The 16207-nt window shown below is 41.0% G+C and overlaps 1 protein-coding gene across 1 annotated transcript in view; it reads left to right on the forward strand.

Annotated features, from left to right (window-relative positions):
* Positions 1-1845: 1845 nt before the first annotated feature.
* The window catches only part of LOC146610073 (receptor-type tyrosine-protein phosphatase U-like), a 259644-nt gene continuing 245282 nt past the window's right edge, over positions 1846-16207 (forward strand). Inside the window, exon 1 of the mRNA XM_085346904.1 lies at positions 1846-2097. Within this exon, the coding sequence (XP_085203030.1) occupies positions 2028-2097 (70 nt within the window). The 5' untranslated portion in view covers positions 1846-2027. The remainder of the gene's footprint in view (positions 2098-16207) is intronic.

Here is a 16207-nt window from a genome sequence, read left to right on the forward strand (position 1 = left end):
TGTTAGTGCTTAAATATCTCACCACAAGTGAGTCAGAATTTAATCTGTTGCTTTTTAGCATAATAATGGAGAGCAAGGGCCAAGCTGGAATAAAGCTGCTTGGAAGCCAAAAATGCACTTAAAGGGAAGACTGAGGAAAAATATCCCCCTGAAATGTATGTTTAATATTGTGCTGATACAGCTCGCCCCCACAAACTTTGGAGGCTATGCTTTTTTTTTTTTAAAAAAAGAAAAGAAAGTCATATTCAAAACTGCAGTAAGAGCTGGAATTATTATTTAATATTTTAAACAATAACTTATGTATAAACTTTTTTTATATTTTTAAACTTGGACACCTGGACAAACCCTGACTCCCTTGACCAGCTGTTCTCTCCTGTTTGACTAAATGGCCATTGTAGCTTCAGATTTCATTTCACTTTTTAATCTCAAATAATCATTTTCCATTACCTGAAAATTTTCTTATTCAGAATTCAGATTTAATCGAAAATTGAATTTATTTTCATTTACACTAGCTCATGACTTTGACTTTTAAATCTGATATTTCTAGTATTTATCTTATCATTTCATCATCTGGGATTCCTAAAAATGAATTCTGCCTTTTATAATATTATATATAAAAACATCATGACTTTATTTTCTTTGTTTTCTTCATGGCTTATCTCCTTATTTTTGCATTCTTTTATTGAGTTAAACGTGATTCTTGAAGAAACTGACTGCCTCCGCGCAATTACAGTTTTTTCTGATTGCTTAAGCCCTTTTTTTGCAACTATTGGCTAATTTTGCAAAACTCTTCACACAAATAAGAAAACCTGTCACCCAATTATCAAAACATTGTAGTTCTCTTGCAAAAGCAAACACAGCTAGATTAACTCTACACACCTTCGTAAAAATGGTGTTTCTGTATCAAACAGTACACACAAGCCATCATCTACTAAGCACACAATGCGCCAACTGCACACTGATGGTATGAATACAAAACACATCTGGCTTTTGCTTTCTCTGTGCACAAGGTAGGCTATGTCAGTTTGAGCTCATACTTCTGTCATAGATCCATAAGCATAGAGGGATCCAAACTTCAAGTACTGGTGTTTATTCAAACACATCAAAACAAACACAAGTGTTTATTTCCAAGTATAGGATTATTTGCAATCGCCATAATGACTATATGGGTTACTTGGTCTGCAGTGAACATGCTTCCTCTGCCCCCTCCTCGTCTACCTCTTGCTCCTCCTTGTCCTTGTCGTCCTCTTCATCCTACTTCTTCACCTCCACGTCCTCTTCCTCGGCCTCCTCTACTTCTCACTCTTTCTGCTCCCTCCATTGTACTCCGCACACACAGCTTACCTGTATTATAGTGCTTAGGCTGATTGCAAATTGAACTAATTATCTAAGAAAGTCTTCACATGTGAAAGTGTGCCAGACAGTTGGCAAATTAGTGTTAATGATAGCCATACATGTGTGTACTTTTGCTAGGAGTGTGTTGGAAATTTGGAAATTGAGTGTTGTGCAGTGAATTGTGCCTACAGTTTTGCAAAGTGTGTGTTACGAAATTGCAAACTGAGTGCAAAGCAGTTTTTGTGCTTTTAGTTTTGCAAACTCAGTGAGTGGTTTTGCTATATGTCTGCATAGTTTTAGGAATTGTGCTACAGGAATCACAGTTTGGGTTTAAGCATTCAGAAAAAACTGTAAAACCAAGCGCTTGGCTTCGTGTGGCTCTCCGGCCGTGAGCTCCCCTTCCTCGCCACATGGAGGCGCCGCAGACCCGCATTCCTGCGTCCCGCTTGCTCGCAGTGCACACAGAAAAAAAAAGTAGCGGAGCCGTTACAGGAAAGGGGGGCTCTTTTGAACGCTTTAGCTTGAAATCAGATGCTCCCTGTGCGGGATGTGGAGGGATCAGTGCAGGCGGCGATGAATGGAGCTGAGCGCGCAACTTCTCTCCAGTCCTGCCGCTGTTGTTGCTCCTGCTGCTGGAGTTTCCTCTAGGATTTGCTTCTTGTGACGAGCTGGACTTTACTTCTTCTGCCAACATGTATTCAGCAGCATTGCTACTGATGCTGGCCATCAGGATCTACGCAGATAGCATGGAGGGACCAACAGGTAAAAGAAGAGAAAAGAGAAATACTTAGTTTGGGTATGGCGAGGCATAGTCCGAAGGCAAGAGTTACAGTCTTAAAGTTGACTGTGAGGGGTTAAAACCGCCATGTCCCTGCAATTTACAGATTTATGCTGAAGTCAAATTGTCTTCTGCTCCGACTGTGGTTCCCTAACTTGAAAAAAAAGTTGCCTCTGAGTGCGCGTTCAACTGTTTAAACGCGCTCCCGTCTCGCTTTCGGTGCTGTGAACTTTGTCCTTTGTCTAAACAGTGGCACGTTAATATTTCACTGGACATTAAACGTGACATTGCCTGCATCCTCACAGCATCATTTTATGACAGTGCTCAGTGGTGTGTGTGTGTGTGTGTGTGTGTGTGTGTGTGTTTTCAAGATCAAATATAAAAAGTCAAAAAGCTCGAAAACGAAAGAGGATTCAGCAGTGTCTGCCTGCGTTTGACGTTTACTGCTATTTTTCCAGTTGTTCAGGCTTCATTGGGTGTTTTTTTTTTCTAAACCAATGTGTCATCTCACAGAAAGTAAATCTCCTCTCAGTAATAAGTCATCCCTCATTGGATCTTATATTGCAGATGTTTAACTTTCTTGTGTGTTAATAGCTCTGATGGAACATCTTGCATGATTATGTTGCGGATGCATCGGGTGATTTGTTCACTTTGTAACACAGTCATCCCTCAGAGCTGTTTTGGAGTGTGTTGCCTGCTGCTACAAAGCAGCAACCATAGAGATGAATTAGTAATGTCAGTGTTTGTGCTCGGAATAACCGCACTGACAGCTGGTCCAGATATTCTCTGTGTGGATCAGTCAAACTCTTGATAGACAGTTTTGAAGTGTTCTCAGAGAGGAAAACACATTTTGAAGCTATATTACCTGAAAGCCACAGAGCCTGTCTGAGCTGTGAGTTCAAATCCTTTTCATTTTGCCTGTGGCTAGTTTAACACTTAAATGGCTGAAGTAGTGTGTGAAGACTCCTAAAGGCCGTGGGACGTTATCTTTTAAAGAATTTTGTGGAATAAGATTAGAAAGAGAAAAAAAACAGCCCGCAGTCAGCCCCTTATCAAGTTTGTCTCATGTGAAAGTGCAAGTTGACTTTTCTCAAATGCTTTTCAGCTTGTGTGAATGTTGGCAGTGCGATATAAATACTTTGGTACGTAGGTATCAGTTACACGATCACCAGAGCCAGTTGCTGAACAGCCGTGCACCGAGCCACTCCCTGCTCTCTAGGATCGAGTGGATTCTGTGGGCAAGATTTATTGTAATAAGCCACCTGTCTTCTGATCTCGCATGAAATAGCAGACAAAATGTTTCAACACCACTGATTCACATTCTTTTTATTCATATCACCAAGATTAGACACTGATTTCCATGGAGAAAGTCAAAGCTAGTTCTAATTGCATATGTCTTGGGTCATTGCGGTGGACCTCGGCCCTTTCTGTGACAGACTGAAGGCTGTTGTCACACAGTAGGAGTGAAAAAGTGTGTAAATTCACATTTAAATCAGATTCTGCTAAGTGCATTTTCACCTGCTGCTTCTCTTTTAAGTATATCCGTCAAAGAACGCTGTCATTGCAAAACTGCAATGCAGTATAGATGAATTTGTGAATTTCTATGGTGTGACTTTGTCATAAAATTGCAAAAAATGTCCAACGTGATTTTCTACAGCTCAATACATTTTCTTCAAATGTCAGTTCACTTCCAAACCCCAAAGATGATTGGACCCATATATCGAACAATATCAGTTATTTGCTGATCTATCGGCTTTAATAACAGTTGATACATGAAAAATGTAAAAAGTTATACGTTATGAGTAGTGGTTTGTCCACCAGAGGGCACTGAGCAGATTCTCTGTCGACAGCGTTCGTATTTGGAATGCCATCACCAAATGCGGATAAATCTTTTTTTAAAAATCCAACATTTTGAATATCTATATATGGATGTATATCAGAAAGAGTACCTACTTCTTGCTTCTGTCCAGATTGTTTGCAAATCCTTGATGTCCCTTGTTTAAGTCATTCTCATGCACTCTTAGACCTTCTGATTGGGTGCTGGAATTTTAAATCTTATCATTACTTGCCAACATTTTTTCCATGTGTTTATAACCTCGTTAAAGCATTTCGCACTACTGCATCATAACTTGAGATACTGCTCATGTTGTTTCACTGCTAAAGACAGCTCACCACCCATGATATTCACCGATTAGTTATCTTTGGATCAGATAATCAAATGATTGTCGCAAATTTTGCTGTTTTTTTCTATTGATACAAAAATCACGGTAGCAGCAACCTTAGCATGTTGAATAGCATCAGAAATAAAGACCTCTACATGTTGTTTAAAGTTGTCAACAATAGTATTAGAAAACACTGCATACATTTTCATTGCAGTGCAGATGAGACGCATCTTTATGTATCCATGAAGCCAGATAACTGCACCAATTAGTTAAACTGCAGAAAAGTAATAAAGACATAAAGACCTGGATGACCTCTACTTTTCCAATTCTAGATTCACACTAAACTACGGTTACTGTACTGCTGGCCTCCAGTAACACTGTGAAGAATTCAGAAGTCATTTTTGTCCAAGATATGTCCTTCAAAGTGCTCATTAAACAAATATGTTGGACTGTTTTCATCCATTCGTGCAATAAATCAAAAATTACCAACATCACGTGTCAGAGTGATGCTGAAAAGTTAGACTGGGACTGGCTTGAGAGACCATTTTTTTCCCCATATTAGCTTCTTCTCCTCATTGGCTTTAAAATCTTTATCCTTAAGAAGAAAATCTTGAATAATCAGGCTCTGTCATAACTTAACAACCTCATAGTATCTAATCATCCTAAAAGAGGGCTTCAGAGTCAGACTGCAGGCTTACTTTTGGTTCCTAGAGTTTTCAAAATTAGAACAGGTGTCAGGGCCCTCTACTCTGGAAACAGCTCCAAGTTTATATTCAGGAGACAGACTCTGTCTCTGCTTTCAAGATGAGGCTTAAAACTTTCCTTTTGATAAAGCGTATGGTTAGGGCTGGATCAGGTGACCCTGACGTTAGTTATGCTGCAATAGGCTTAGGCTGCTGGGGGACTTGCCATGATACACTGAGCATTCATTTTTCCCTCATCTCTTTTTGCTCTCTGTGTGTTTATACACCACTACTGCATTTAATCATTAGGAATTCTTAAATGCAGACTCTCTCTTCCACAGTTTGCCTGTTTTGTCCCATCTTTCTTTGCTTTCTTCTCTTTCCCTTCATCCCCAACTAGTCGTGGCAGATGGCCGCCCCTCCCTGAGCTCGGTCCTGCTAGAGGTTTCTTCCTGTTAAATGGGAGTTGTTCCTCCAACTGTCACCAAGTGCTTGCTCATAGTGGGCCATGTGATTGTTGAATTTTCTTTCTAATATTGTAAGTATATTGAGGTAGAAAGCTGAATTGAACTGAATGAAATGCAAGCAGAAGCGAACTTGGTAACATGCCTGTTCATTTTGAAATGTATTTTGGAGTATTTTATGCTTAAGACTCGAGGGGAGTGAAAGACTGTGAATTAATTCCCCAGCTGGATTCAAGTTAAGAGCCGTTATAGTTTGGGGTCAGCAACTTAATCTCTCAGTGACAACAGTGACCTAAAGATTAGGTGTCTGCGTGACAGGCTGCCTATGTGTTGCTAAGACACTAATGCTTTAACGTTTGGAAATAGGACTGTAATGCATCATCACGGTTACCACTTGTGGGTACACATTGAGATTTACATATAAATCAGATTGTTTCTATTTATGCCTCCTTGATATTCACAACTAGGCTTTGCAATCTACAGTAGATTCACACGAGGAAAGATTCTTCGAGAAAATTCTTTAAGGTGGAAGGAAAATGATTTGAGTTGTGTTTTACAGAGTTCGTTTGTCATTCATCTGACCAAGCTGTCACTGCAAACTTTTGCCAATTGTAGTTATGTGATGCTAAGAACACTTTTGGTTGGTACTTAAGGTTCCCCACACAGCTCTTGGAATAAATCATCAAAGACTGAGCCTGGCAGTTTGTTGTCGGATTTGCAGGTACTGAAGTTTTAACATATCCCTTTTGCTGCCTTTTTGAGGCTGCCAAGAAGTTGTGTCATGCAGCTTTAATGTTGATCGGAGCAAAAACACAAGAAGGTGCAGTGGCAGCACCACTTTATAATTCTGCCGAGTGTAGCTGTGTTTGCACCTCAGCTCCAAAGTCTGGCCTAGAGAACGTGTGATCGCTGAGGTGACACCTGGCGTGTTGTTTAAAGGTGCCCGGCCCCCTGTTAGCGGGGGCTCTGAGGAATAAAAGCAAGAATGTAATTTAATCTTGAAACGAAACCACGTGAGTGAGCTCCGACACTAAGCAGCGCTGACATGCGGCTCCAAGGATTCTGATATTGGAGGAAGTAAGCTGGAAAAGATCGCAACGAAAGTGAGCGCTGACACGAGAAGGTGCGCTTTCATGGTCTGTTGGGAGGATGTAAAGAGGGGAGTTCTTGGTGTGTAGTGGCGTGAATCCAGCTCAGTGCTAAAATAGTCCAACACACACACACAGCTCTCCTGGGGCAAATGTGAGGGCTGTAAATAGAGAAAATGGCGTGTGTGTTCACACAAAAAGCAATAATGAGATGTGATTTTTTACTGGGGGAAATAACAAAAGATTTTTTAATACAAAAGTTGTGAATTCCATAATAGCTGCACGTTTTTAAAGAAAATGAGTACAGCATAATTGCAGCTTGCAATAATGAGATGACAAAAGAGCAAGTGCTGTTTCAAACTGAAGAAGAAAAACCCAATGAATGTAGGGTATAGATTTAGTATAACCCATCCGCATATTCTACTGGACATTTAGAAGCCTTTTCAATTATGACCGTTAGATAGTTTGACTTTAATTATGTGTTTGGCTGAATAAAATGGATACAATGGCAAAAAAGATCAATTTGAAATGATAAAGCACAGCCAATGTTTCACTCTTAACCTTTCTGATGAGCACTATAGCATTAAGTGGGATAAATATTACAGAACACATGAGGGCTTCTTTTCCATTCAAATGGATAGGTCAAGCATCAGATGTGTAGACATATTCAGACAGTCAGTAGCAGGCTGACAGACAAATGAGTGCTAGCTAAGGAGCCCTGAATGAGGTGGAAGTCAGTGCAATCCTCCACTTTGATGGCTTTTGAGAAATTTTAATTGCCTTGGCTGTTAGTTATCACTCATGCTGTTCGTCTCTCAGACTTTCATTGGCAGCGTGGCGAAAGCAAACTTGTAAAGGTGTTTCACCAAATTAAAATTTTAGTTGTAATCATCACAGTGTGAAGACTTCATGGGCTTTTTGGAAGTTCTCAGACCTGCGAATGGCAGACCGAGTTCACAAACTTCAGTGGTTTTTTATACATATATAACTGCAGCATGATTACTTCAGTTTATCTCAAAATGATTTCCTCTTATCATGAAGGGAGAAGTCAGGCCTGCTGCTGTGGTACTGAAGGCAATTTTCTCTATGGAATTGGAGTTGATGAAATGCAGTTTCGCCGTCAACAAACTTCATTGTGCCCGTCTCGGTTGAACTCCGAGTTCTTGTGCTCCATCTATCTTTCAGTATGATGTATCTTCAGTAGTCATCAGTTGTATACAGTATTTTAGTCTTTTGCCACTTTGCTTTCTGTTTTAACACCGGACTACTCTTGGTGAATGTTTGAGCTGTTAACATATTAATAGGGGTGCAACGATACACAAAATTCACGGTTCGGTTCGGTTCGATACTTTGGTGTCACGGTTCGATATTTTTTCGATACAAAAAAATGTTCAAGCATTTTTAATTTGTCATTTATTAAAATTATAAATATATATTTTAACTCAAAAGTACAGTTTTTAAATTTAACCCTAACCCTTGTGCGTGTTTTTTATTTTGACAGCGAATGCGCACCTGCGGACCACTTATGTGCAGCCCTGGTTATTTAGCTCGTCATATTGCAGCCACAGAAATTCTTTTGTCCATGAAACCATAAAGCTGCACTTTCTTTTTGCCTTATAGTCTGATTTGTCATAACTTCTCCGTTTTGTGGTAAGCTTTTCTTTGGCTGTCACTTCTTCACCCTGACCTGTCTTATTTGGCTCAGCAGAACTGAAATGCTTTTACACACGGACTCACATAAGCTCAGCGATTCTCTGCGCGATCAACCTCTCACATGTTTAAGCTTGCTGCGGGAGATTTCACTTGTCATGTTTGCATAGTAAGCTAACGATTAATAAGACGATGTCAGAGGAATTGGTGCACAAATTATCATCACTCACAGATCAGTGCTGTCGCTCTCTATACACAGTTCGCACGATTGCAAAGTGAAAGCAAAAAAACAAGCGCAAATTCAAACGCGACTTCAATATGTCACATATTGACAGTGGCTCACCGATGCCAATGACATAATTACCCAGCTACATTTCCGAAAGAATGCAAAAGCATTGACATATATTTTTCCTACAATAGCCCGACGGGCAGGGAAGAGATAGATTTTGGTAGCCCGACTGAAAAAATCGCTAGCTCCGGGACGTCGGGCTAGCGATATTGCAAGCCCTGTATCTGATTGAGGAATCACTCATCTTTGGAAAAGAGAGTTTATTACAGAGAAATGTCTCTTTCCAAAATAAAAGCTATACTATCCGCTTCTTCTGGGCTATATTCTCAGCAGCATAAGGAGAATCATGTGCTAACAGCTGTCTAAATGACTCGGCTAAAGTTAGTAGCATGCTTGCTTTTTTTTGTCTGCTTCCACTTGTCTTTGCACTAGGACGATGTCGGCGTAAATGTGCAGTCATATTCGTTGTGTTCCCACTAGTGCTTTCAGGTTAATCTCGTTGAAATGACCATAACGCCACAACACGGCAAATCTCCGTTAACGAGCTACCGCCGATCGCTCCGTGCATGGGGCTAGACGGCCAACACGTTAACGAGCTAACTGCGCTAACACACTAGTTCACACCAATGTAATTGAGCATTGCATGGCACATCCAACATACTGTTTTACTTTAGTCCATGACTCGCTTACCTTCAGGGTCATACGTCACATGAAAACCAAAATAATTCCAAACGCCAGATCTGAATGAGAGTGCGGGAGGTCCATGTTAAAAGGAGAGCTTAACTTCTGTCTCGCTAGCTTGCCCTGCGCTCTTCCTTCTGATGATACTGTCTGTGTTGAGCGCTCAGTGGATCTGCGCTGGACAGTGCAGCCTAGGCGGAGTAGTCGAACACAGATTCACTGAGCGCTCAACACAGACAGCATCGTCAGAAGGAAAATTGATAAAATAAATTACAAATGTTGTATTGTTCGATACATATGCGTACCGAACCGAAAGCACTGTATCGAACGGTTCAATATCGATACGAATATCGTTGCACCCCTACATATTAACTAAGTTGGATAAAGCGTTCACATCACCCTCCAATTCATTAGAATTGCTATTAGTTGGCAGAATTGCTGCAGACTCACTATGCAGATGAATCTAAATCCAACTAGGGCTGGGCCATATCATACCGTTCACGGTAACACCGGTATAATGTTGGGCAACGATAAGAAAATGAAATATCGCAATAGAATATGGGTAAAACGCGCATGTGCAGTGCCTTTGTTTTCATACGCACATGGCGGAAAAAGCATGGCGGCGACGGAGAATGAGAAGGGTGAAAGCGGATCGTTGAATGAAACAGATGAATCAGAATTGGTTTGTAAAAATGCTGCAACTTCAGTGGTGTGGAACTGGTTTAGCTTTCGTCCGTCAGATACACAACAAAGCACTATTTTTGGTACAGCATGCTAGCGGGCCGTCGTTATTACCGTGTTTGTTGGAAAATACAACACACTTAAAATCAATCCTTTAAGCAGCATGTCTCTTTTCATTCCTTCTTTTCCAATCAACTACTGTCAGTGGTGACACACTACCTAATTCAAAGTGTGACTCTATTGCATCAAAGTGCCAGCAGCAGCACTATAGTGCAATAGTAGTGACTCCGCAATATATCCAGTGACACTGCATAAATCAGATGCAAGCACGAAGGTATCCTAGAAATCTTAAGTAAACAACAATAATAATAATAATAATAATAATAATAATAATAATAATAATAATAATAATAATAATAATAATAATAATAATAATAATAATATTAGCAGCTCGGTGGCACGGTGGTTAGCACTGTTCCCGCACAGCAAGAAGGTCCTGAGTTCAATTCCACCATCAGGCCGGGGTCTTTCTGTGTGGAGTTTGCATGTTCTCCCCGTGTTTGCGTGGGTTCCCTCCGGGTACTCCGGCTTCCTCCCACAGTCCAAAGACATGCAGTTTGTGGGGATAGGTTAACTGATTAATCCAAATTGTCCATAGGTCTGAATGTGTGAGTGAATGTGAGCGCAAATGGTTGTCTGTCTCTGTATGTTAGCCCTGCGACAGACTGGCGACCTGTCCAGGGTGTACCCTGCCTCTTGCCCTATGACAGGCTCCAGCATGTTTGCCTTTATTTATTGCAGAGAACTACCTGTGCAGTCTCATACCAACCTAGCTTTTTTTTAAAATATATAATCAGGCAGGGTTGTTTTATGTCAATGTAATGGGCAACTGCCTTTGCTAGTAATGAATCTGTACAGTAACCCTGTAGATTTTCAAACACACTTTTAAGCACATTTCACAACACAGGGTATCGTTTTTGTTAAATATGGTTCATTGGTGGTATGTAGACCATGGAAATATTATTGGCTGTTGCAGAAACCCTTAAGACAACAACCTACAATAAGCTGGCTCATGCCGGTAACTCCTGCATGTTATTATTGAAGCTGATACTGCTACCAGCCGGCCTTAGACTGGACCTGGGAGGCGTCATTGTGGAGAGATACGAGGCCAACTTCGACTCTCCAGGTGTTACAGTTGTGTTGAGTTTTTTCCCCATCTACAACAAATCATTATTGAGCAGATGAAGGAATGCCAGCAGGCACCATGCTGTCTGTCAAGCTGATCTCTAAACATGTTTAGACGCTGAAGTTAATTTGCTTACTTTTCTACGTCAGTAATGAATGCCTGCATTGGAGTTCACTTTAGATGACTTCAAAGGAAGCTGCTGGGTTTCTGATTGCCGTTGCTCAGTTTTTCCTCAGTGACTCATTTTACTGCATCTATATAATGATGCGCTAGATGAAATGTTTTGTGAAATCAGTAAAAGGTTGAAGATAATAAATCCGCATAGCATGAACACCTCAGCTGTGGGTGGAACGTGGATATTGGAGGCTGTTGTGTGTCACAGGTATGTAAAGTGATGTTAATTGTACAATTATTGAGTCTCAGGAGACTGAACTGTTGCCTGGGGCAACAAAAGCCAAGAAGCGTAAAGCATCCTGACTTTCTTACCTTCAGATGATAGACGTCAGTTTGTTTGTTTGCCAAATTTTGGGAAGTTCCAAGCACTGAGGATAATTTCTCTGCACTCCTCCAACCCCTCTTTTCTCCTGAGAGGCTGAGAGCTCGTCATTTGCCACAGATCATGTCTCAAATTGTCCACTAAGCATTGAGAGTGTGGCACTGATGGTTTGAAAGCAGTTGCAGAGGCAGCTTACCAGATCACGGTGCAGCAATTGCACTGACAACAATATCTGTCTCTGAAAACTTGACTACATTTTATGTCAGCAAAAGTGTCTCTTAATTCCTCAAACAGCCTTCAGAAAGGAAACATCACGCCAGGCAGCGACACTTACCTCGTCAAAAGTGACGAGTGAGCCTCGAACACTTGAAACCTTTTAAACACTGTTGGGTATCCCTTGATGGTGAGGCTTTTTTATGTTATTGCTTTTGTGATACGAAATGGAATTGGGCCATGCAAGTTAAGTATAACCAGTGATGGGTGGGTGCCAATTTTCAGGTTATTATTTTGACATCTTTCCAGTACTAGAGAACTTTTTCGGTTAAGTAAAAGAAGATCCTGTAACTCGCTGTAGTAACAAATTGTAATGTTATTTATTTTGTTCTGAAAATGAAATTATAGCATTGAAGAAAAGTTCAGTTTTGTTTTTAAACGCTGTCAGAGAAAAAACTCCGTATCGTCAGGTCACACTTAAATAATTGTAAATTGGAATCACCCAAGAATCTTGCAATTGGTGGAGCTCTAAAAAAAAATCTAAATTATACAGATGATGATTGACTCAATAAAAAACGCAAAAAAAAATTAAGAAGTAGCCTTAGCCATATATTTTCAAGAAAAAAATATTTCAATTAACTCAATAATTATTATTTTTTTATAGGTCAGTTATAATATTTCTTGTCTGTTGAATGTCAAAACTTGAGAGAACATTCTTTAAAGTAAAAAATGTACATATTATGATATTATAGAGGTGAGCACAGGTTTTAAAGCACATCAATCTACTCAGCAGACCTGGATGGAAATTATAAACAAGAGCACAATTGTTTTTTTGTTTTTTTTAAAATTTCAGCTTTAAACTTTGATATTCGTCCCAGAATTCCAAGCAATACCCAGCCCTACAAAGAGGAAGTAAAAAACAAATGTGAGGGAAAGTGGGTATAGCAGAAAAGTAAATTAGAGCACTTCGTCAAAAGTTAAACCCTAGAACGCTCTCACCATCACAGATTGATGGTGATAACATTGTGGAGAATTTGAGGGAGGATTTTTTTTCCTTTCAAGGATAATTTACCCCCTGGTTCTGGAAGCATTTGCTCTCAGCACACAGACGTGGCCAACTTGTTGGGAATGGCAGTTGAGACTGATGATGCAGTTGTTGCTACGACTGGGCACATGTATTAGGGATGAGGTGCACACAGAGAAGACATATGCAGGAGCATGACTGTTCTGCAGTGATGGCTGCCTGTCCATTTAGTCCAGTCCTGCTCTCCGTCAGATTTGGCTGCTGCTGCCATTACCTCCCAGATTTGTCACCGCTGCTGACAGCCAGCCATGAATAATCTTTATGAATATTCCTCTGTCACTTGTTCTGCCTAGCTGACAGTGTGTTTACTCTCTGCGGCTGAACCAATTGTCCAAGCTATTCCCCGGCCATGAAACCTCTGGTTGGAACTGTCAAGTCTGATGACAGGTCGATGCCAGCGGTGGTGCTGGCAGCAGAGTGGAAACTGTCGCTCGGTTATCGCTGCAGCGCGAGATGACCGAACAGCAGATTCAGCAGACGGGGTCAGAGTTCGGCTGCAGGATGATTTTGTGTCGGTGCTATCAGCAAATGTCACTTTAGATTGAAATGACATCTGAGGGCAAACTGCAGGAATGGCATTCCTCATGCTTCCTTTCCTTTCTGAAGCTTCTGGAGAAAAATAACCACATGATGCCAAAAGCTATTTCTTTTCAGCTCGGCTACCTTCTCCTCCAGCTCCTTATCTCCCACAGTTTTCCCTCTCGGGCTCACATGTTTAGTCCTCCGTGTCGTTAATGTAGTAAACCACAGCGCTGATAAACTCAAGTTAGATTAACTGCCAAACCACAAACTCACTTCTTCTTATATCTTACCCCTCACTTTTTGTAAGATAGCAAAAAAGAAAAAAGAAAATCACTGATATGGAGCAAGGTCCCAAGGTAGCTGTAGATATTACACTTTAAAAAGTAGGCATTTAAAGTTATCAAACTGGTGGGCCTCCCAGTGTCCCTGTGGCACATGAGAGATATTAAAAGTTGAAAGGAAACTTGTAAGGAAAAAAAAGTCAAATTATTAAATAAATAATATAACATGCCCTCACTGGAGCAAACAAGGGCATTGTGGCAATGCCTGCTCACCCCTGTCAGGGTTCCTGTGCACAGCATGGGAGGTTATGCAGTATGAGCAGCAACACCTGTGCACCTGCTATCACTGCGGGACGTCTTGGTCACCAGCTTCTTATTTCCTTCTCTGTCAGTAAAGCTTTAGCGTTGCCACGTTGTGTCTTGGTGTTGCTGTTTTCCATACATCTTTCCTCCTGTTGCACATGAAGCGTGAGACCCTCAAAGTGCAGGTCAAGGTAATGCTTTACCATTCAAATCCAGGTACGCCTCACATGCTTCATAAAACCAGACAAACTAGTTTGGCAGTTATAAGAAATAATTGCACCTGGGCCAGCATCTGCTGCGTGTGCCTTTCAAATGGCGTATGCATCAGTAGCAAGTACAGTGGGCTGCAGCCCCCCGTGACCTCCGAACTCAGAGAGATAAACATAAAGGATTACATTCATGCTCTGCATGGAAATGAGCAAGCTAAAGCATCTTTACATTCACAGAAGAACATGTTACTAAAGCCAAGGATGATTGGAAGCATATACCGCTAAAATCCTCATTCTGTTTTATGAGGATGTTTCGCTGCCAGCACACAGAGTGCGGTGTTGTGGGTTTTATAAGCTTGCCGTTCCAGGAGGCCCCGAATCATCGATTCAGTAAGCAAGGCCGTCAAGTGTTGGTACTGCATCTCAGGTGGAGGTGGTGGAAAATGAACCAGACAGTGAAGTGAAGGAAGTGGGAGAGGAGAGGAGCGTGTGGAGTACAGGAAGGGGGTATTGATTACACTGGTAGAAGCTGTATGGGGGAAAACAGCATGGAAATCAGCTGGTGGTTGGATTTCTGTCTGTGTCAAAACTTTGCGTATTAGCTTTCATCTTCCTACCACCTGATCTAACAGAGCAGCGCCTAGAAGAGGCATCTCAGCAACTAAACATGTGTGTCCCCTTACCCTCCTCTGGCCTGCACCCCTAATCTGAGCATCAGTAGACTCTGAGCAGATGGCTCTGTAGCTGGGGTCACTGAGCCCATACACAATAATAATAGGGCATTTGAGGATGATAGCGCTGGCCCAGACACTAGAGGGATAATTCAGGGATGACCCGAGTAGACATTAAAAACAGATCTACTTTGTTTGCCCTTGCATAAGGCAACAGTTGACATATGTTGTTTGTGAGTTGGTTTAAACACAGCATCCTGTACGCTGACCTAGAAAAGTGATGAGAATAGCAGAACGCTTGCCTTCAAAAAGCTTCACTGGGTGATTTTTTTCTGTTTCATGTGGAAGTTCTGTGCTAGTGTTAATGTATTATGAAACTAAAGAAGAATCTCTGCCAAGGGTGGAGCACTGGCTCTGTGCAGGAAATAGGTTACTCGTGAAGTTTAGCTGATATGGGTCTTTTGAAGATGACTCGCTCATTTAGGACAGATTGTTACTGGTCCATTCAGCTTCAATTCCAAAGTTGAAAGTTCAGCCTTGAGTAAATCCCTTTAAGGTAAATAAATTTTTTCTTAATTTAGAGAACAAAGAAAACGTTAACCACAGTTAATTCTTTAAGGTGAGAAGCTAATATGTTGCTCAAACTGATGATTTATGTCAAAAGTATTCACATACTATTAGGGTAGTTCAAGATAGTAATGTTTTTGCAGTCACAGAGCTAGTAAATAAAGCTTGGTGCTTTACTGTTGTATCAAGCTTTGTTATACATGGAATGCAAAAGCTTTGCTTTAGCCTTGAAGCAGGAGATTAGTAGATTGTTCAGATACAGCTACCAGAAAAAATTATCTTTTCAATTTAAAAAAAAAATGTTTTTACAATTCTTTACATACCATGTGCCCTGGTCTCTACAATTTTAACTTGTTGCTGAAGTGCAGGGAAGAGCTACAGAGACCCCCGTGTGGTTAGCTGAGTGGAGGGACACTCATGTAGAACAATGTGTGACATGTTCATTGTTCATTGTCATTCCTAAGAGATGATTTGGACATAATTTGCTCCTGCTTGAGTCTGTACCACGCCCACTGGGTTCTACAGCAAGCCCCAGACATCTCTAATTATATGCACACAAAAGTAGGCTATGCATTGTTTTCATATTTTCACCCCCCCCCTCCCCCAAACTCTGTCACCCACTTTCAGCGAGGACACTAGATTGTTAATTAAAGCTGCCAATCATAGTGACAGAAAGTGAGAACTGGGGAGGAAGAGGAAATGGAGAGTCCCTCACTTTTCCTAAGATTGTTTTATAGCGCTGACTACTTTTAGAGGTCGTGGTCAAGGATGGTAACAGTTCACTTAAAAAGTGATTGTGTATGAAGGCACGAGTGTGTTTTGGGAGGGTGGAACAATTAACAGAGGGTGCAGATCAGGACTCCT

Source organism: Diplotaxodon limnothrissa, linkage group LG22, assembly GCF_057381915.1.
Source record: "Diplotaxodon limnothrissa isolate DT_005_m linkage group LG22, D_limnothrissa_male_GT1.1, whole genome shotgun sequence".
In the NCBI taxonomy this organism is placed as follows: Eukaryota; Metazoa; Chordata; class Actinopteri; order Cichliformes; family Cichlidae; genus Diplotaxodon; species Diplotaxodon limnothrissa.